Consider the following 20,029-nt stretch of genomic DNA (forward strand, 5'->3'; position numbering starts at 1 on the left):
GCACCACAAGTCGTTGCGGTGGTATCGAGTTCGGCAATAGAGGTGGTGCTTGTCTTCGTGGGGTATCTATCTGGGCTTGTGGACTTCGGAATTCATCCCTCTCGGCTGACAAACTAAAAACGGTTCTACTGATGGAGCTCACAATGGGGGACTGGGGGTTTATGTGGCTGAGATTGCACCCGCGTATTGCTGCATTTTGCTATGAGTTCATTATTCAAGTCTTGTATCTCATTTCTGATGTTGATGGCCCACGGCGGTGTAGGCAGTTCCCGGGTTGTCCCATTTGGCCTTGCACCCAAGATCCCCTTTTCTCCGAACTGGGGGGGGGGGGAGTGCTAGCGGGGTGCAATGGGTGTTCTTTTGGAAGCAGTCAACATACCGAATGGCCAGTGGATAGCAAGTCTCCCAGTAGCATGCTAAAAATTTGGGGCCACCAAGTGGTCTTTAGGCTACTGCTGCTGTTACACAAGTTAGTCCTCGACAGCACCCCCCGTGGATTCCCCGCCGAGCAGCCCTCACCATGCCCAAAGCCCTTGAATGAACCTCCGCCTAAATCCTAGGTATGATATCGCATGGACGAAATATATCCAACCCCCAGCTGCAGGGAGTGGAAGGGGTGCAGGTGGTAGCAACTTCTCGGCCATGCCAGCCGCAGTCTCCACAGAAGGCCAGCATTCGGCAATATCTCCTCCAAACCCTTTAGCTAGAAGTCTCCATTACCGGTGGCCAGCCGCTCCTAAATTCCTAGTAGGACTGAATACAAATGAGCCAAACAATAACCCGTCATCATACCCCCAAAGCCAACGGCAAAAAATTAGCAATCCCTCCGAACCCGAATCCCAATCCCAATCCCAACTTCCGGCTACCCTTCAGGTCGGAAAAAAATCCCAGTATGATGATATCATATTATACTCTTCCTGGACTCCCAGCCAATGATCGCGAGCGTCCCGGGCCCCATGTAGACGCCGAGAGGGCTCCGATCGGGGAGCCCTGTGGATGGGTCCCAAGCCGAAGTGCAAGCACGTCCGTCCTTTGGAAAAACTGCCGTCTAGGGGGGGTGACAGCACCCACACGCAGTCCTCTAGCTATCTGTGCTCTTTGCTCGTCACCAATATGGGACGGGTATACTCGGCAATTTGCGACATCTACAAAGCCCACCCATCCGTCCTGAGCGGTTGCCCGGATGGACGATTACATGCTCGCCCATCCTGGGCACCCCTCAGGCACTGCAGTCCATCCCATCAGGATTCCAGAGACCGACGGGCCGAGAACCCCGTTTACTACTCCCAAATCCGCAACCCCAAAAATGTGGTCGCCGTACCCGTCATGGCGATCCAAGCCATATTTCGCGTAGTGATCACCAGAACCCTCTATACCCAGGACAAACCCGTGCGACGAGGACAGGCACGACGCAATCCCGGAAATATACAGCAGTAGAAGCTCTCGAGCGGTTTTCGCAGAGCTGTAGAGAGTGAGGCCGGTGTAGGTCATCACATTGAGCCGCAGCACCGGATTCTTGGTCGAGAGGAGAGCGCTTTTGGGACGCCTTTGAGTAGGGTGGGAAGGGAGGAAGGGTTGGCGCGGGTTCCAGAATTGGCAGGACATGCCATATGGTGAAGTCGGTTCAGGCGAGGACTTGGGTGGATGGTCCGGGTATGGTACCACAGCGGTGTTTTCCCCAGTAAGTCATTATTCCCCCCGTCATGTCTGCTGTTCCTGCGATGTACAGTACTCGGAGTGGGGAGTGTGTTGGATAGCTTTGTCTTTGGAGGGTTTTGTGGGGGTTTGCAGGTTTGTTGGAGTGGAGAAGGGGGTGGGAGGGAAGGCGGGGGTGATGGCGAGGCTTTTGCTCATGGGGATGAGGGTGGGGGCGATAACGAGGGGGAGTGTTGGCATACTGAGGGTTACCCGCAGGAAGTCAAGGATGATCGGGATGTTGATCCGACTTGGTTGGGGTAACATGCATCGGAGCAATCCCGCGCATAAGTGCCAGAATGATTGCCGTATGTGTCAGGAGTGCAGAGACACCTTTGTTAAAAAGCACCGGTTCGGGAACCCCACTCCACCTCCCAGAAAGATATCCAGTTGCCCCGTTCGCGGGGAGTTATAATAACATCTGGTTCGTGTTTTTATGAGAATTCGGACACACCCTTCTTCCTCTTTCTCGGGAGATATGTAGTCTGCTGTACTCGTACTGTACAGTACAGGGAAACTTGTTACACAATTTTTTTTTCTTCCAGGGTCGGCGCAACGAGCCATACGTTTGAAGATTCATCTCTTGTATAGTCTACAGTGGCTTTAATGGAAAAGTAAAACTCTACCCCATTGTGTGAATTCGACGCCGGGGCCAGCAACTAGAACCCAGGCCTACCACAGTACCACACCATATCTACCACTACCAACTTGATCCCAAAATCGCCTATCCAGACGTATCCTCCCAAACAACCCACCACCGAAGGCACATTACCACTAGTACAGCACAGCACAGCACAGCACGAACGAAGCAAATGCCATTACAACTCGAGTTACTATATTCTTATCTAACCCCCCATTCGCGATCAATTATTTGCTCATCAACTGACAGCCCCTACCACCAGCAAAAGTCTGCCCCACAGTACTGTACAGCACTCTACAGTACTCTTATCCCACAATAACCCCGCAAGTAAAAAAGTATGCTATACCCCACAACGCTAAGGAAAACTTCAACTCGGAGATCGTCCAATCACTCGAACGCAAACAAATTCCCTCCCCCACGCACAAACATAGTTGTTTCCTAGACTTTACAGTACGATTTCTGGTGGATTCGGATCCGTCCAATCAGAAACTTGGGCTTAAGCCCTGGCCAGCGAACAAAAATTTGGGCATTGTGTCACACTACTGTGCTTTCATTGGGTATTACTTTGTGCACTGTACTAGAGGGGGTGGGCAATATTACAGTAGTAGAACCCAGCCGCAGCGATTACCTATACAAAAGATCAACGATCAATTGTCACCTCATTGTTAAGTCTACCTCTGGTTTTTGCATTTGTTCAAAATTACTTACAGTTACTACTGCGAGCTCCCTTTACCCGCGCGTTGAATTGGAAGGACTAAAGTTGTTTGAATGTTGATCTTTCTGGATAAGAAATTTGTGTTTTTCTGGATTTTACTGGCGTTGCAGCGGAGGAGGGGTCATCATATTATTATGGTGTTGCATCATTTTTGTCAACTCTTGGCACTGTATAGACAACATCTTGGGGAATGGCACAATACCATACCGTACATGTTCAAGTGAGGGATATTATAGTGATATCATGCACGGGAGGGGAAAGGTTGTGGTAGAAAAAAAAAAAGACCACGTCTATCTCACTCAGCAGAGTTCGGGAATCAGGGATCAAAGCGTCGGAACCCAGCTGTGAAAAAGTGTTGGTTTCGCAAAACGGGCCCGGGAGTAGGTAGGTACTCGAGTGAGACCAAAAAGTGGAATATCAGAAAGCCTCAGTTGACCCCAGTAAGCAGGAGTGAAGGAGTAAGAGGCAATATTCCGGGTATCAAAATTTGTAAGATCTGCCCTCTCTTCCATGATCCGAATTTCGGAGGTTTAATTGCCGTCTTTTTTTCCCAAGGGTTCCAACCCGGATTCGATCGAAATCGGTCCACATACGGGGAAGGAGCCTCAATTCAGTCTCATCCTTCCCCACTTTGCATCGAAAAGTTGCCATTAGTAGATGATATCCTCCCTTGCATTCTCTGCCTCCATTATCATCCACAAGATGAAAACAACGGCACACAAGTGACCCTAATACACTTGCACGAGACACCACGCAGTTGGGCAGACGTCCCCTCACCCAATTGCGACCCTGTGAGGCGTTTCTTGCTTTCTTTTCACTCACTGCAGATGTCGTGTCGGTACTTGGGTATTGCTCGAGTGCTCATATCATACTTATCGTAAACGGTGGCCACCATCTCAAGAGGTTCAGCCCCAATAAAAAAAGCAACTACGGAAATTCAGACACCCGAGCCAGCAAAAACCCTTGAATAGCACTCCCTGGAAAAATGCCTTCCAATCCCGCGCTATAAACTCCACTGGGAGAGCGTGACAGGTGCGCATACCCTACGATATCATGATCCGAATTGCCAATGGATCCGGCCCACTCTCTGCAAGTATCATACTTGCACGGTACAGCACCCTATCCACGGATCGAATTCCCTACCCCCATCCCAGGATGTGTCAATTCCGGTCCGGTTGGACAGTAGAACCCTACCCCAGGCCGCGTTCCTCATAGGGCTTTTTTTTCATTAGTTAGTACAAGTACAAGTACCGTGGTTTAGGCCAAGATTTCGTGCAAATGCAATATCTAACCGGACCAGAGCTAAGACATCCCGGGACACCGTGCGGGAAGCGCGGAAGATGCCGGCGTGCGCGGTTTGATCGGATCGAACAGCCAAGATCCCGAACCATACTCGGAGGCGTAAGTAAAAATCGGAAAACTACCCCTGCTGATCCTACCGTATAAATCTATGTGGAGGCTAGGGTTATGCTTTCCAATTCTTATGGACGCACCGGGGCAGATGAGCAATAAAGCCGGCTATCATACCCAGCAGTCACAAAGAAGAAAAACAACCCCCCACATCCTACTGCATGCGGGCCGTCCGAGTGAGGAGTGATGAACAATTAGACTCGTCAAAAGCAGGAAGAATTGACTGTCCCTAACTAGATCCGAGTCTCAAGGTGTACCCGCGCCTCATTCAAAGGCCAGCCGATAAAACAACGCCGGACACAATAAAGGTCTCCATCGTAGCCTAAAGGGGTCTCGTGCTGATAGTGATTAGACTGTGAGTATGATAAGGAGATATTGTACTTAACCTGAGTGAGTGAGAAACGCTGACCTGCTTGCACTGCTCGCTCTCTTGTCTTGTCCGATAACCTATGATACTGACTGGTCTGGGGGTGACAGGATAAAGAAAAGGAGGGAGGGGGGAACGAGCCTCAAACCCTGACTGTGGGTGGTCAAGGATTTCCTTACAGTACTCCATTAAGTAATTGGGCACGCAATCAATCAATCAGCCCAGGTATCATACTCGCTTTGATTTTTGTTGCACTTCTGTTTCACTCCCATTTCACTTCCTGTTACAATTTTTTCAGACGCACCAATCACATATCCTTCCTTCTTCCCCCAAACCGAGATTATAGAATCGACGAGTGATAAAACGTGAATCATGAATGAAATATCCATTCTCCTATCCCTTAGTCGCTCTTAACCAACCAAATCCGTGACCGGACGCTAAGGCCACATGTGGCAACAGCGAGCTGAACTTGGACAAAAAATTGTCTTTTCAGTGCTCAAATGACTTGGTTCTCTTGGCGAATTTAAACATTCCCGGCAAATCACAGGGCGAAGTCATTCCAGGACGGGCTTAGCGTGCCTGGCTACCGGATCGATATGATAGGATAAATTTTATTTGATTGATACGAATTTGGCTGTTTTAGAGCCACCAAGGGATAAGCATTTGCTTGGCCGGGGGTTAGCTTTCAGATCCTAGGACCCATTTTTGTGCAGATATGGCGCCGGATACCCCCCCCCCAAGCCACCGAGAGAATTGAGTGGACAGAATCGGGGGCTCAAGGACAGGATAGTATGGGGGAAACGAGGCATGAGTGTGTCGACCCCAAGGTCATGATCCCACGAGCACGTGTAACGTGCCGAAATTATAGTATACCCATGGGCCTGGTCTCGCTGTTCAGCAGGAGTGGAGTACATAATATGATACTCTAAAGCCGATTCGTCTCCCCGCGAACACACACCCTGCGCCTAGAAGAGGTCGGGAACGAACGTGCCGGGACCGCTCGCATTCCAGTCGGACCGGAACCGGAAGGGATGTTCAACAGTAGATACAAAACACACACGAGTGACACTCAATGATTTGATAATCAGCTTCAATTTCATCTTCAACGCGGTATCTAACATCGTTCAAACAGTCCCATCGACACCAACTCCGAACTCTAGCCAGAACCGCAAACAATTTCTCAAGGGCCACTGACAAAAGGGCTAAAAGAAAGAAAGAAATGCAAAGGCGTGGGCGTGAAATGACCTCCCATAACGCCCAATTTCCAAACCATTCATACTTGTCGGAAAGTTAAACAATAAAGGCCTTATCGAGCCAGTGCGCCACCACAACCCTCCCCTCATCCCACCTCTTTGCCCATGGCTTTCTGACAATAATCGCTGCGTGAGAATGCCTGTCATTATGTATGAAGACAGGGTACTTCCTGAAACCGAGTTTATCGATGTTGGCAATCATCTCAAATTGCTGGTGTGATAGAGCGAGCGTAGGAAATTCAAGTTTCCCTTGCGCTAGCGGAGGCAACTTTTCTGTAACTGTCTGGGGTGCGGGTGCGCTCTTTGGTGGCGGTACACCAGAATCACCAGAAGCATTCTCTACAGGTCGACTCGTCCCGTCTACGAGAGTAATCAATACCGAAGAATCTTCAGCAACCTCCTGGCTAGGGACTGTCTTCCGAGGCGTGATCGCGTTGACGAGTTTCTCGCCAACACTTTCCTCTGAGATATCCGTCAGATGTTGCGGAATCATCTCGTGGTGAATGTCCTCGATGAGCCCTTCGGCAGCCTCCTGCATCTCCTCGACCAAAAGTGGAAGCCTATGGTAACCTAACTGATCGCTAGAGTGAAGCCTGATCCGTCTCCTGCTGAACACCGTCTGGATGAGGGAATTGAGTAGAAATACTAACATCCCAATCGGAATGACAATCGTGTATATGAGCACCATTGGCAACCGCATGGCTACGTGAGTAGTTCTGCTAATTCGATGCGCAACGGGAAGTTTTTCATCTTCTTCCCTGGTCGCCGGCGAGATCGGGCTGTCAGGATCGAGGACAATTGGGGAATAGCCGGGAACATAATTGAGCGAGATATCCGGTAGGGCTGCGTATGGATCGAATCGGGAGATACCTGCCGTGTAATAACACGTCGCACGATCGTTGACAACATTGGCGTACAGGACCCTATTCTGAAACCTTTCAAGTCCCTTGAAAAACACGGAATCCTTATCGGCAAGGATAGAAAGCAAGGGTCTTCCTGTATTCCGAAACTTATCTATAGCGAACAGTTGCCGGCCGGAAGCAGATAACAGGCGGGCACCGATAACGTTCCTAGCCAAGAGTTGATAAGCAAAGCCAAGCTGCAAATGAGAATTTCCGGAAAAGGTACCAGATATGGTTATGCCAACCCAGCAGCGGGGTTCTGACCCCCAAATGGGGGGCTACAAACGTGCAAAAGTTCTGTAGTCCGTGAGTCAGAAAATCCCACCCTCATTACAACGAAATATCGCAGAACAGTACAGTGAGGGGAGGACTCACCACAGGTCTAATCCTATCGAAATATCCCTTGGAATACAGGAGGCCAACGGCATATCTGGCAACGAGACCACCTAAACAATTGAAACACATACCACCGTGTCAGCCTCATCAATTCTCACCCGTCAAAGTTATCACGCAAAGCTCCTTCATCACATCCGTCCGGTCAAGGCACATCACCCGCGGAACTAGACAAGAGCTATGAGTCGATTCAGTACTAGATTTTCAAGCTACCTACCTAAAGAATAGCCCACGATGCTAATCTTGCGAATCTCCACCCCGTTCCTAGCGTACTCCTCTATGGCGTCCTCAATTTCCCTAGTGACACGCTCGCCACCGAGCTCGATTCCATCATAAGTAAAGGTCCCGGAGTTACGCTTAGCCACAAGAATCTGTAATTTTGAGTCATCGTAACGTTGGCGGATAGCAGTTGTTAGATACTCGAGGTGTCCGGGGTTGCCCCATAAGCTGCAAAGGGTTATCAATGACGGGGTATAGGCCTGAGAGATCAATTTCCAGCACTTACCCATGAATGAGTACGCAAAGGTGATCACCCTTTCCGCTGGGTATCCCCATCACGAGTTATAGCTGAGATAATGACGAAGCGAGCCGTGAGGAAGCACAACAGGAGGAGTAGGCCCAGAAAGTTAAGGAAGAGTGCAAAAACAGTTCTGTGGGATGTTTGTGATGTGGCAGGAGAGGGGAGGGGAAGGGGGAAGAAATTTATTCGGAGGGGCGGGAGGCACAACAGAGAGGGGCACCGGGATCCTATAGGAAAACTGGGGGGAAAATTACTGTGGAAGCAGGCGTCGATGCGGTTGGCTATTACACCACCGGCACACCGGACCGAACAGGGGAAAAGATTGTGCAATACCGAAGCTAAACAAACACCGGTAGGCGTAGTGGGGGTAAAGCAAGCGAAAGACTGTGCCCGGTAGATAAACGGGACTCAAACCGATCACCTTCCTGCCGTGGGGAGTTATTGTAGACGTCGATAATATTATGGTACCGGCACTGGGAAGATTCAGTTCGTTCTTGCACCGCTATCCCCAACCCAAGTTATGCCCCCCCCCATGAGAACTGAGAAAAAACTTTTCCCATCCAACAGGGCAAACAAGCTTGCGTCACCTTTTTTTCCACGAGAGCGGCACGTGCCTGGAAATTCTGAGAGCCTGACATCTGATACTGGTGCTGGTAGCTGCTCCGACTCGACTATTGACGTGTCAAACGTGAGCTTCCCACTTTGACACGAATCGAAACGGACTGGCGGATGGGGAAGAGAAATGGTATGCCGTTTGGCATGATTCACAGGGAGAGGCATCATCATCACCAAAGACCCACGAGTAGGAAGAGATGGGTAGCACGCGACACCTCCCGACCATATGAGTTGGAGATAGCGAGATGCAGCACACTTGATCGTGAGGATCAGAAGGTAGTCAGGGAAGCCTTCTGCATGAGAGGGTAACTTGGCCAAATCCATTGGTTGTAGGGTCTTTGCCCGTATCACCTTCACTTTTGGAATCTGACCAGTGATATAGATGTTTTTTTCGAAATCGAAGGGCTGAAATACTCGTAGACGGCGTTATTAAAAATTTGACTGCCATCTTTGGGTGGGATGGAGATCGTGATGGCCTTTACACATTATGTGAAATGTGAAATATCGTACACCGAGGATACCGGTATCATACCGGCATCCTGGTGAGACCTTTGGTTGTTGAAACCTGAACCAGCAGAGATGTGCTTGTCGCCAGCAGAGCCTCATCCACCCGCAAGCCACCTGCGGCCCCTTCCACCCTAAATTAGGCTTCGACCCTCTTCGCCCCGACAACCGAATGTCACACCACATCGGAAATACGTTTCTCCACAACCGCAACCAATCTTCGTCCGCCATCTACTCGAGTATGATACCACCATCCACCACCACTACCAGAAAACAGGTTTCCACTAGCAACTAAAGGCCTAAACGCAGATATCAAGACCGGCGGGCACCGAAAGAAATGCCTTCTTCGTTAAACAAACCCCCTACCGCACCTACCGTACCTCTACCCCTCCTCTGCCCCTCGCCGCCACAACTTTCCGGCATATCTTTCCAACAGCCCGTCCGAAGAATCCTCACTCCCGCTGATCTCGCTCTCTTCCAGTCCTCACAAACTTATATCCTGATAACATCCTTTATAAATGACCTCAACAATAGCGTTCTCAACCTCCCGCTCTCTCATCCAGCTACCCAGCCAGTCATCGTCGATCAACTAATTAGTGTCCTAGACGCGGTAGATGCCATCGCCGACCGCCATCCGGCAGAGGAAGCCGGCGGGAGCCGGTTCGGGAATGCTGCATTTCGGGGGTTCTACGATGAAGTTGGGGAGAAGTTTGAGGGGTTGCATGAGGGAATATTGGAAGGGTTGGAAGGAGAGGGAGTAAAAGAGGGGGCAATGGGGGAGATCAAAGCCTATTTTACCGAAGCTTTCGGAAACAGGACTAGGATTGATTACGGATCGGGACATGAGCTTAACTACCTAATTTATTTGTTTGCCCCCGCTCCTCCTATCCCCCCTCCCAGCGAAGCTAATTGCGACCAGACTTTGCCTCCACCAACTCTCCCTCCTAGAACCCTCCACCTACGCCTCCTTAGTTCTCCACCTCTTCACTCGCTACCTAACCCTCATGCGCAAGATCCAAACAACATACTACCTCGAGCCAGCCGGCAGCCACGGAGTTTGGGGCCTCGATGACTACCAATTCCTCCCCTTTCTATTCGGCAGCAGCCAACTTTACTCGCATCCATACCTCCGCCCAAAATGCATCCATGACGATGAGATCCTTGAGCAATTCTCCAAAGATTACATCTACCTCTCCTGTATCTCCTTCATCAACAGCATCAAGGTCACCGCCGGGTTACGCTGGCATAGTCCCATGCTGGACGACATCTCCAACGCGAGGAATTGGGCGAAGATCAACAGCGGGATGATGACCATGTACGAGAAGGAGGTTCTAGGGAAGTTGCCCATTATGCAGCATTTCCTGTTTGGCGGGTTGGTGAGTGCTGTCGAGGGGATCGGAGGGGGTGATGGGGAGGAAGAGGGGGAGGGAGAAAGGGAGGTGGTTGATAGGGAAGGGATGACCCATGTGCATAGTTCCTGGGGAGAATGTTGTGGGATTAAGGTTCCTGCAGCGATTGGTGCTAGAAGAGCTGGGGAGCAGGCGAGTTTGAGAAAGGTTCCGAGGATTCCGTTTGACTAAGTTGGGGGTCTCCTTTTCTTCTAGCTAGTTGGTTAGTGCACTTGGTCTTCCGGCGTGATATTTACGGCAGCCCGAATAAACAATGTCTCCTCACCCTGTCGGCCGAGGAAGCACTGCTCTCGGCAATCCATAAACCATCCTCTATTATTCAGTCTTTCCCGTTCTCCCTGGCTCACAATACCGTGCGCCATCACAGAATATCACTCGAATTCTAATTACTAGCACATGTTGAAAGGTTGTCCCTTCTCAAAATCCTACCAGTCGACCTTGCAGTTCACTTTCGGTGGATTCCGAGATGAGGTCTTCACTAGCGCGTTTGACTCAGGGTTCAGTCTTCTTCGCATCGGATGAATTATTGGATTGACTACTAAGCCCACGTAGTACTCGTACATTAGTCCCCCGTGCTCGCTGAGACATAGAATCACGGTTTTCGTCCTCCACTTCCCACCCTTATATTCCCCAACAGCTAGTCCAGTCCCAGAACAAAAATCCCGCGACGACAAGGTGCAAAACGCGCCAAAACCGAGGATCTCGGAGCGCCGAAAAACCTCACCAATCCGCAAAAATCTAACCCGGCAGAACGACCAAGTTATGAAGTGCACACTCACCCGAAATGCGCCATCACAATTTCCCCCCATCCTAGTGCCGCAGTTGCCAACATTCGAAGTGAACGAGGTCCATTGAAATTCGTGCGTACCGCCTCGCATATACAAAGTGCCCTCTTGGGAGACGAGTTACCTCGAGGTTCCCGGGCACTTTTGGCTAGCGGTTCCAAATATCGGAGAGCGGCCCGAACGGAGAGTTATCATTGGCCGCATCGCTTAAGGTATCGGTAGGGAATGGGGGTATCATAAATCCTTCGCTATGGGAGATCGGTGACCTTGGGCTTACTCAGGAAGGTCATGCTAGAGCACCGTAGGGCGGGTTGGTTCTGCTGCGGGGTAGTGTGATTCAGTTCTGACTGTATCACTCGTCTGGGGCGGTGAGAGTTATCGTAGGTAGTGGAAGAAAGAGAAAAGGAAGCTCCCTCCTTCTGTTTGGGGGCAAGAGACTAGGGGATGAACTATACATGTACTAGCACAAGCTCCGCAATGCGAAAATATCTAAATTGGGCCGTAAGGGTGGTCGTTCACCGCTGAGCCAACTTTGAGCAACGCTCTCCTTGCAAACTTACTGTATAATGTCCTGTCCTTTGTTTTTTTTTTGTTTTTTTTTTTAAAAAAAAAAGGTATTAATAGTTGCTACCAGTGGAAGATATAATATCCGTTCAGTGCAGTAGTTGTGGCTGGAAATTTTGTGCTAAGAGAAGAGAAAAGAAAATTCTCTCCTTCTTCATTCCTGTAACTAAGCAAGTGAATCAACAATACAAGAACCACGAGTACAAACTTGTGAAGCACGAACCGAGTGAAATTGACTTGTGTAGTACAACAAAGTGAAAGATAGCCAAAGGACTGTCTTACTTTCTTCCCTGCGATACAAACTGCTTGATTTTCATTCCTTTCCTTTTTTTTTTCCCATTGTTTTCAATACAAACTTTACTGATCATCTACATCAGGTTCTGTTTTCTAGGAGCGAAAAATACTCTTTCAGTACCCGAATGAGTGCTATAGGGCTGGCGGTATGTGAGCTTTGGAGGGGGGTGTTAGAATACAGTTCCTTTCTAGTGACAACTCCTTGACTCTCTCTGCACAGCATTGTGCAAAATTCCCAAAAAGGGACAAACGATATGTTATTAGCGGCACAAGGGAATACTGAATACTTGTTGCATGCAACCCACGCAACAGACAATCCTCCATTGCTGATCTCAGTGATATATAAAGCCTTCAAGCGCCTCTCCAATAAAGCACACTATTTTTCCTTGCTACACGATGGATGCTCTTGTTGCCCACAGCTGTTATGTAGGGTTTTTCTAGAGAAAACGAGGATTGAACCCCCTACATTCTATTCTCGATGGTATCTCACACACTGACTGTCCTTGGGGAAAGGGGGGCAAAGGGGTTAATATCCCCCGAGTGGTTGTAGGATTCCGCGCGCAACGAGTGATATAATACCAAGTGATCTCAAGCCCAGCCTTCTTTTGCCGTCACGGTCGAGTTTGGGGCAGGCAAAAGGGCCCAAAATCGCTGAAACCGTACGCTAGTATCGAACTATGTTAGGCCCCCAGGTGGTACTCCAAGTAGGAATATGCTGATACCCGAGTAATTATAAGTTGGTGCCTCAGTTTTCCTCGCGAGTGAAGCCTTTTTTCTAACGATGGCTGATATTTCACCCGAGTTCGCTTCTCATGGCCAAATTCCGACTACGGGTGCCGTACTGTACGAGTAGACTATTTCGTTGCTTATTTCTTACCACACCGACATGCTGTAGTCTATTATACTTGCCCGACCGGATAATGACCGGTTCCCCGGGGAAGGTGGGGTAAGAGGCTAAGTTAGCTTCCCGGGCAGGATTAATACTCGTAGGGGTCCGTGTGAAAAATGCCAACCAGATCTTCACAGCCGTCGAATTCACTCATAACTGGGTCTGTAATTCGTGTAGTCCTGGCCTTCCTTCTCCTTGAGTGAGCTCCTGAAGAAGCGGTAGGATATGTAAAGGGTAAGCTTAGGACCAGCCGTCATCATTCATCCAGCGTGGTTGACACCTTGACGCGGCGTTGGCTCTGGAGCTAAGATCAACGGCAGTACAAGTAGAGCGGTGAAGTATGTTTTGTTTTCCCAGAGGGTGTTTGGCTACATGCTATTTCCAATCAGTGGTTTCTACAGTTTCGAAATTCCAGGTTGGGGGAACTATGATACCTTTTTGTGGAGTGGCATTCAGTCCATGAACCTTATTAGTTTTTACACCACTTTTACTTAATTAATGTTGCTTATTTGTAATTTAACCCCTTCTCTGGATTGTTAATCTTCTCCTTTAACCTTAACCTTCACAATTTACCATAGGTGTCTGGCAACGCACACCACTCAAACTACAATTCGGGAAACCATCCAAACGTCTTGTTGACACCCCCTTAGGCTATTCGTTTATTACGAGTACTGTACATCCATCCCTGGAGGTCTACCGGTAGCCTAGTCTGGGGTAGAGGATGAGGAGGTGGTGAGAAACAGAGGTTGGTCTGTGAAACCTCCTCTATCGTAATCAATACGAACGCTTTACTCGAGTATGCCACGGGCACGCTTCACCGGATATTCGAGAAATATCCGCCAATGGTCTATTTTATACTACCGGTATCGAGGTATGGTAGGCCCCTCAAGACCTCCAGTGGGCATGAAGTAGTCCGTTTGTTTTGTATCATAGCTTGTCCGAGATCTTTCGTCCAATGACACCCTGCTCCTGACAATTCGGAGATGCCACAGGAAGTCAGGCCTGCATTGTCCCCAATGGACCAGTGAGCCCGCGTTAGGATGGCCTCTCCTTTCCACACTGACCCGCATCCTCCCCTTCCTCCCTTGCCACTACCCGTAGTCCTACTACAGTAGTAATTTACCAGTGCTCCTGAAATCCACTAGAGCACTGTACTCGAGTATTAACAAACAACTTGGGTGCCATAAAAAACTCGTTCCTAGATCTGCAAGCTTCGTCACCAGCCACTCTTTATCTCCACAACGCCAATCTCCCTTACCTCAGTATCTAGCAACCGCGAGGGAGTCAGGATCTGGCCAACCATTTCTCTCCTGCTTTAAGTGAGCAATTGTGCAGTCTTGCAATGCTGATACCATCAGCAGGCATTAAAACTTCAAACTTAAGGTCCGTGGTGGTGCTCATATCGGTGATTACGGAGAAGAGATCAGATGTCACGCATGGCCATGCGAACCCTCACCGCGCCATGGTGTTTTGCCTCTGCTACAAGTATCATACCGGTATTTGGGCTGCCTTCACTACGACTTCCGCCTTTCCCCTCCCAGCCCTCCCGTCAGTTTTTGCCCCGGCGCATTAGTCTACGAGTACGAGCGCAGTACGAGTATGTACTGTACAGTACCAGTGCTCGACCACCGCACAGTGCAGTGCTTTATCAACTTGGGCGGTGCGGGTTCGACGGTGCTGTGTGTGGCTTTCACCCCTGGTACCAGAGGGTGTGCGACACCTGCCGTCCAGCTACTCGAGTACTGTACGAGGGGGGGGAAGAAAGTAATGCGACACCCGTGCAACACAAATTCCCGTACAGAAACAATATCAACAACATATAGTACTACCATTTTCCACAACCACATTCAATAAATAAAATAAGTAAAGGAGATAAAATTAAAAAATGCTTAGTATTTCCTTAAAGTAAAATAAAAAGAAAATCATAAATCAATAATGAGTTTGGTGCCCTTTTCTTCTAATAACCTCTCTGACCCACTTTGGCATACTTCTGCAAAGATCCATAAACCTTCCATCAGGAATAGCTTTCCATGCTTCCTCCACAGCTCTGATTAGCTCTTCCTTGCTTGCAACTCTTCCATACCTTTTCCCCAAGTAAGTTTCCATATCTCCCCAAATATTTTCAATTAAGTTCAGGTCTGGTGACTGTGGTGGCCAGGGCAATATATCCACCCCATTCCTTTTTCTACACTTTGTAGAATATCTGTGATTAAACCAGTAGTTAGATTATATTCTTAAGTAAGTATTTCTATATCAAAAAACAGAAAATACAATAATTATAAGGAGGTAGAATCTACCCTTTATGCCCTGGTACACCATCTTCAACAACCCTAGTCCAATCAAATCTCTCACAACACTCATGCCAGAAAGGAATTAAAACTGGATCCAGAATATACTTAGTATACTTATAAGAATCCACTTTAACCTTTCCTGGTACTACCACTAGCTTTGACCTCAAATCCCCACAAAAGGCTCCCCATACCATAACTGTCTCCCTTCCTGACTCCCAGACCTCATCAATGCAATCCTGATCATATTCCTCAGAAGGTTCTCTTATTACCCATCCTCTCTGCCCAAATCCAGCTGTAGAGAATGAGGTTTCATCAGTCCATATGATTCTGGACCAGTTTCTTAGTTTCCAAGCTCTTTTTCTCATACACTAACCAAATCTAATTGGTATATTTTTAGGGCGCAATCCCCATCTAAAATATCTTTTAGTTATGTAAACACTTGAATCTTCATTAAAGTACTTACTTCTTGTGTGGTTTTCTTTTATTTAAATTAAGACTCTTAGCTGCCTTCCTAATTGTCCTGGATGATGCTTTTAATCCCTTCTCTTCTTTAATATCCTCTCAAGAGAGTCTTCTATTTCTTTTATTTTCTTTAATAAAAGACTTTAGATCAAGTAGATCAGACTCCTGGAAGATTGGAGGTCTTCCTGTTTGCTGGTAGTTGGAAGGACTACCTGTTTCCCGATACTGTTGATAGATGCGAGCACAGGTACTATGGTGAACTTTAAGGCCTATTTTTTCCTCCAATTTGGCAGCTATCTTTCTGAAAGACCACTCCGCTATTTCTCGGAGAGCAATAATACGGATCTGGTCATCACACATGGTTTCCCGCTCGAAGCGCTGTTGCTTCGTCAACGATTGCCGCTGCTCAAGATTTCATGGACTAATCGCTAAATCATTTAATTTTATTATTATTTCAACTTTATGTACATATTCATTTAATTAAACTACTTACGCTCACTTCTGCGGGTTTCCTTTACCCTCATAGTGCTTTTCTGAAATGGTTTGGCAGGTGGTGGGGGATATAGTGAGTATTGTAGTGATGGGGGTTGGGAGTAGAGTTGCGATCTTGTGGGAAGCGGTTGCTACTGTGTCGCGCTACTTCTTTCCCCCCCCTCGTACAGTACTCGTACCGTAGACGAGTCCTTTCTTGGCAAAAACTCAGGAAATTAATTCATCCACTAATCCAAGTTTAGTATTGGCCTAGGCCTAAACAGGACTTACTAGTGCCTTACTAGTACATAACTTGGGTGTTGGTGGGTTTCATCCAGCCTTCAAAAACTTTGGATGGAGTTCAAAATCACCCACCTCATGAACAAATTAATTTCCCGTCGTCTTATTCAACTGGAACGCAATATTTAGGGAAACCGAACTACGGAGTTATTTTCCAATCCTTCCCTACCGATATAGGGTTTAATACCGGTATTTGGAAGTGGTTTTTATGGTAGCTGTTTTTTTGGTCCTAGCCAGGCGTCGCACAAACAACCACCTGTAAGGGGTCAAAGTGCCACTAAGAGGGGGAAGTTGCCACCCAATGATAAAGGTCTCACAATGGCAATTGCAATGAATGGGCTGTGGGTATGAGGGAAAAAAAGAGACCTTAGAGAGAAAGTCCAATACTGATAATGGATGATTATCACCATCGGATGAAGGCAACCTTAGATAAACAACCATCCTTGTGCCGTGGGAAAGTGAGTTCAGGCCAAATGCAAAAAAAGGGTTTGTGTCCAACCGGGAATCTTGGCATCCAGACAGACGAACGGGAAGAATAAGAAATATCATGTAACAAAAATAACAAATCACTCTTAATCGGGGGGCTGAAAAGGGATCATATAATACCGATACTCGTAGACTACTACCGTACTCGAGTACCGACAAATCTGTTCCGCAGCCTCAGATTATTCCTTTCAGGAAAATCAATTGTCTCCTCCCCTCCTCACACCCGCCCACTTGCTCCCAATACCCAGACCGCCGCCACACGAGCGAACAAAACGGATCGCATCAACTTGTTACGAGCCGGAAATAGTCGAGGGTGGTGGGCGGCATGGATAGAGCCTCTATTGGAGCGTCGACAGCCTGGTCAGCTTCAGCGTCCTCGAATAGTGCTGTGATTGAGTACAACCACCAGGACGTTTTCGACGATGATTCCGATTACGCTTCCGGTTTCGACAGCTATCCGTCGTCGCTCGTATCCGGCGAGACGCACACCTACAACAGAAGTGTAAATGGCCGGAAATACTTCTCCCGCCGACAGGTCAGCACTTCTCCCCTCAGAAGCACCAACCCCTATATGTTAACCCATAGTGATGAGTTGTAGGTCGATTATAGTTTCCCCCACGACGAGGAGGAGGAGATTCGGTTAGACCTTCTTCACCGAGTCTGCACCTTAGCACTTGAGGGCAGAATGTTCAAGGCCCCAGTAACTAAACCTCTAAAAATCCTAGACGTGGGGACAGGGACAGGTCTATGGGCTATTGAGGTAGCCGAGTACGTTACCCCCTCATCCCCTCTTTCTCCTTCCTCCCCTTGTGAACAACATCTCTCCCCAAGACAGTCTGGACAAGCCAGGTCGGTCGCTAACCTACGAAAGGCGATATCCAGATGCTCACGTGTTTGGCACTGACATCGCCCCGAGCAAGCTCCCGTGGGCGCCGCCCAACCTGGACATCCAACTGGAGGACATCGAGGAGGAATGGGTCTTTCCCGAGAACACCTTCGACCTCATACACATCCGGTCAATGGCGGGATTCATAGCCGACTGGCCACGCCTTCTCACCCAGTCACTCACGGCGCTGAAACCAGGCGGCTACATTGAATTCCACGACTTCTCCTCACCTTTCGCCTGCGAAGATGGCACCCTTCCTCCCAACAGCGCGCTTACCTTATGGGTAAAGACTTGGGAAGAGGGTGCGGTCCTGTCCGGCAGGAGTTGGAGCACCGTTGGTCCAGGGATGTCGGCCATGCTGCGAGCCGTTGGCTTTGAGAACGTTGTGAACGAGGAGTACAAAATTTCCACTACCGGAGCGAAGCCACAGGATGCGAGGTTGAGAGAAATGAGCAGGTGCATGTTGCAGCAGGCGCTCGATGGCGCGGAGGGTATCACGTTGGACATGTTTATTCGCGTGTTGGGATGGGACAAGAAGGATGTGGAGGACCTTGTCACGAAGGTGCGCGGGGAGATGCTCAATCAGGATGCCAACACTTTTACTAGAGGGCATATCGTATATGGTCGGAAACCCTTGTGATTGTTTTTCGTCCCGTGTGGGACTTGTAGAGAAATCAATTTTCCTTCACCCGCGCCGTAATCTACAGCTCTATTCATCCGTACTCACCGTGTATTGCTAGGGAAATAGGGGTACCTCCTCCCTGCTACTGCGCGAGTACAGTACGGTACCTTTGCTATATATCTATTTTTTTTCATCCATTCATTCCATTTTCTACACTATGTGTATGGTTTCCTCCACTCTCTCCCCCCCCCTCTTATGATAGCTTACTCTCACCCCCTTCTAAACTTCGGTACCTTACTACACAATTTTTTATGCAACCTTCGCCATTCCTTTGTATTGTTTTTTTTCCCCGTCAAATGTAGCTTGTGGCGCTCCGGGACGCGCTATACCGTAATACTTGCATCCGGAACGTTACCAGGAACGCTGTGCACTCCCCCCCACTCTACTCTACTAACCTTGCCATCAGTGACAGGATCTCACAAGTACGGTAGTCTATCATATTGCGCCTTTTTCCTCCTCAAAAGTGGTTACCCTACTTGTACCGTACAGTAACTCAGAGGAATAGAATCCATAGCCCAAAGAAGGAAAGTGGGCTGTAGGAAATTACTTGCACGTTCGAGAGATATAAACTACCTTTTCGGATGTCATACTGGAGTTAGATTGACCTATTTCGAAGCATTTCACCCGGAGCGAGCCAGTGGCTCTTACAGTACCGTAGAGTACAGTACTTCCACTTCGATCGGACTTCCCCTCATAAGTTAATATGATAAAACAATGATACTGTACAAGAAACAGACACCCCGCTCCCAAGCGCTTTCCAATACCGGGATATCGAGAGCCTATTAGGTTAGATATCATAGAAAAAGTGACTTAACTTATCGCTTAATACGCCAAAGTATTTCAAATAGCACAAACTCTGATGCCAACATAGGTAAAGGAATAGGCTATTAAATTTACGGTCATCATTCTAGCCTTAAATCAGAGCCAAAATTTCTAAACAGGGAGCACCCATAATCCAACCCGCTTCGAAACCGTCAAACAAGCAAGCCAATATACCTACGGTGGTCTACCCGGTGGACTGCCGTTGCCATCGTAGGCAAACACAGCTGACCAAGGGGCGCTGAGATGGGGACTGTGTGTGGTCTTCGGAGTAATGGCTTTTTCCACGGGCATTGGGTGTTTTACCAGTACGAGCACTCGTGTGTCCAAAGGAAATCTTGGGCAGAACTGAGTGGTTGCAACGCCGTGCCCCCTCCCCCCCGACTGCTCAGTTACCGTACCGTGCTCAGGGAGTGCAGTACAGTACTATAGATAAATTTACACCAGCGGGAGATCTCTCTACGCAACAGCACCAATCTCTGCAAATCGGGGGTGGATTTCCCGGCCTACGGAGTGTTTGCTCTATTGTGCGTACGGTACGGTAGTTGTCGATATGAGAAAGGGCTCGGGAGCTGGAAGCGAGAATTCTTCCCTTTTACCCGGCTGGTGGGGGGATTGCTCCCTTGGAGATTGGTCCCAATCCTGTTTACCGGGATGGCTTTCCAATACCGGGTTCC

At 48.6% G+C, this 20,029-nt stretch overlaps 4 protein-coding genes; 2 read left to right on the forward strand and 2 right to left on the reverse strand.

Annotated features, from left to right (window-relative positions):
• Positions 1 to 791: 791 nt before the first annotated feature.
• Positions 792 to 1,795, reverse strand: GSTUM_00011104001 (uncharacterized protein). XM_002841718.2 has 1 exon: positions 792 to 1,795. Exon 1 carries the CDS (start codon positions 1,603 to 1,605, stop codon positions 1,192 to 1,194), a length of 414 nt encoding a protein of 137 aa, XP_002841764.1. The 5' UTR covers positions 1,606 to 1,795; the 3' UTR covers positions 792 to 1,191.
• A 4,108-nt stretch (positions 1,796 to 5,903) lies between these two features.
• Positions 5,904 to 8,730, reverse strand: GSTUM_00011105001 (uncharacterized protein). XM_002841719.2 has 5 exons: positions 7,881 to 8,730; positions 7,593 to 7,822; positions 7,358 to 7,428; positions 7,209 to 7,279; positions 5,904 to 7,150 (listed from the first exon to the last, which is right to left on the reverse strand). Exons 1-5 carry the CDS (start codon positions 7,928 to 7,930, stop codon positions 6,118 to 6,120), a joined length of 1,455 nt encoding a protein of 484 aa, XP_002841765.1. The 5' UTR covers positions 7,931 to 8,730; the 3' UTR covers positions 5,904 to 6,117.
• A 543-nt stretch (positions 8,731 to 9,273) lies between these two features.
• GSTUM_00011106001 (uncharacterized protein) lies at positions 9,274 to 10,687 on the forward strand. XM_002841720.2 has 2 exons: positions 9,274 to 9,881; positions 9,934 to 10,687. The coding sequence occupies exons 1-2, from the start codon at positions 9,352 to 9,354 to the stop codon at positions 10,592 to 10,594; spliced, it is 1,191 nt and encodes a 396-aa protein (XP_002841766.1). The 5' UTR covers positions 9,274 to 9,351; the 3' UTR covers positions 10,595 to 10,687.
• A 6,603-nt stretch (positions 10,688 to 17,290) lies between these two features.
• Positions 17,291 to 18,429, forward strand: GSTUM_00011107001 (uncharacterized protein; the record flags this gene model as incomplete). XM_002841721.2 has 3 exons in its annotated part: positions 17,291 to 17,500; positions 17,564 to 17,733; positions 17,848 to 18,429. 3 exons carry the CDS (start codon positions 17,291 to 17,293, stop codon positions 17,867 to 17,869), a joined length of 402 nt encoding a protein of 133 aa, XP_002841767.1. The 3' UTR covers positions 17,870 to 18,429.
• Between the last annotated feature and the right edge of the window lie 1,600 nt (positions 18,430 to 20,029).

This window comes from Tuber melanosporum (genome assembly GCF_000151645.1).
Source record: "Tuber melanosporum whole genome shotgun sequence assembly, scaffold_8, strain Mel28".
NCBI lineage: Eukaryota > Fungi > Ascomycota > Pezizomycetes > Pezizales > Tuberaceae > Tuber > Tuber melanosporum.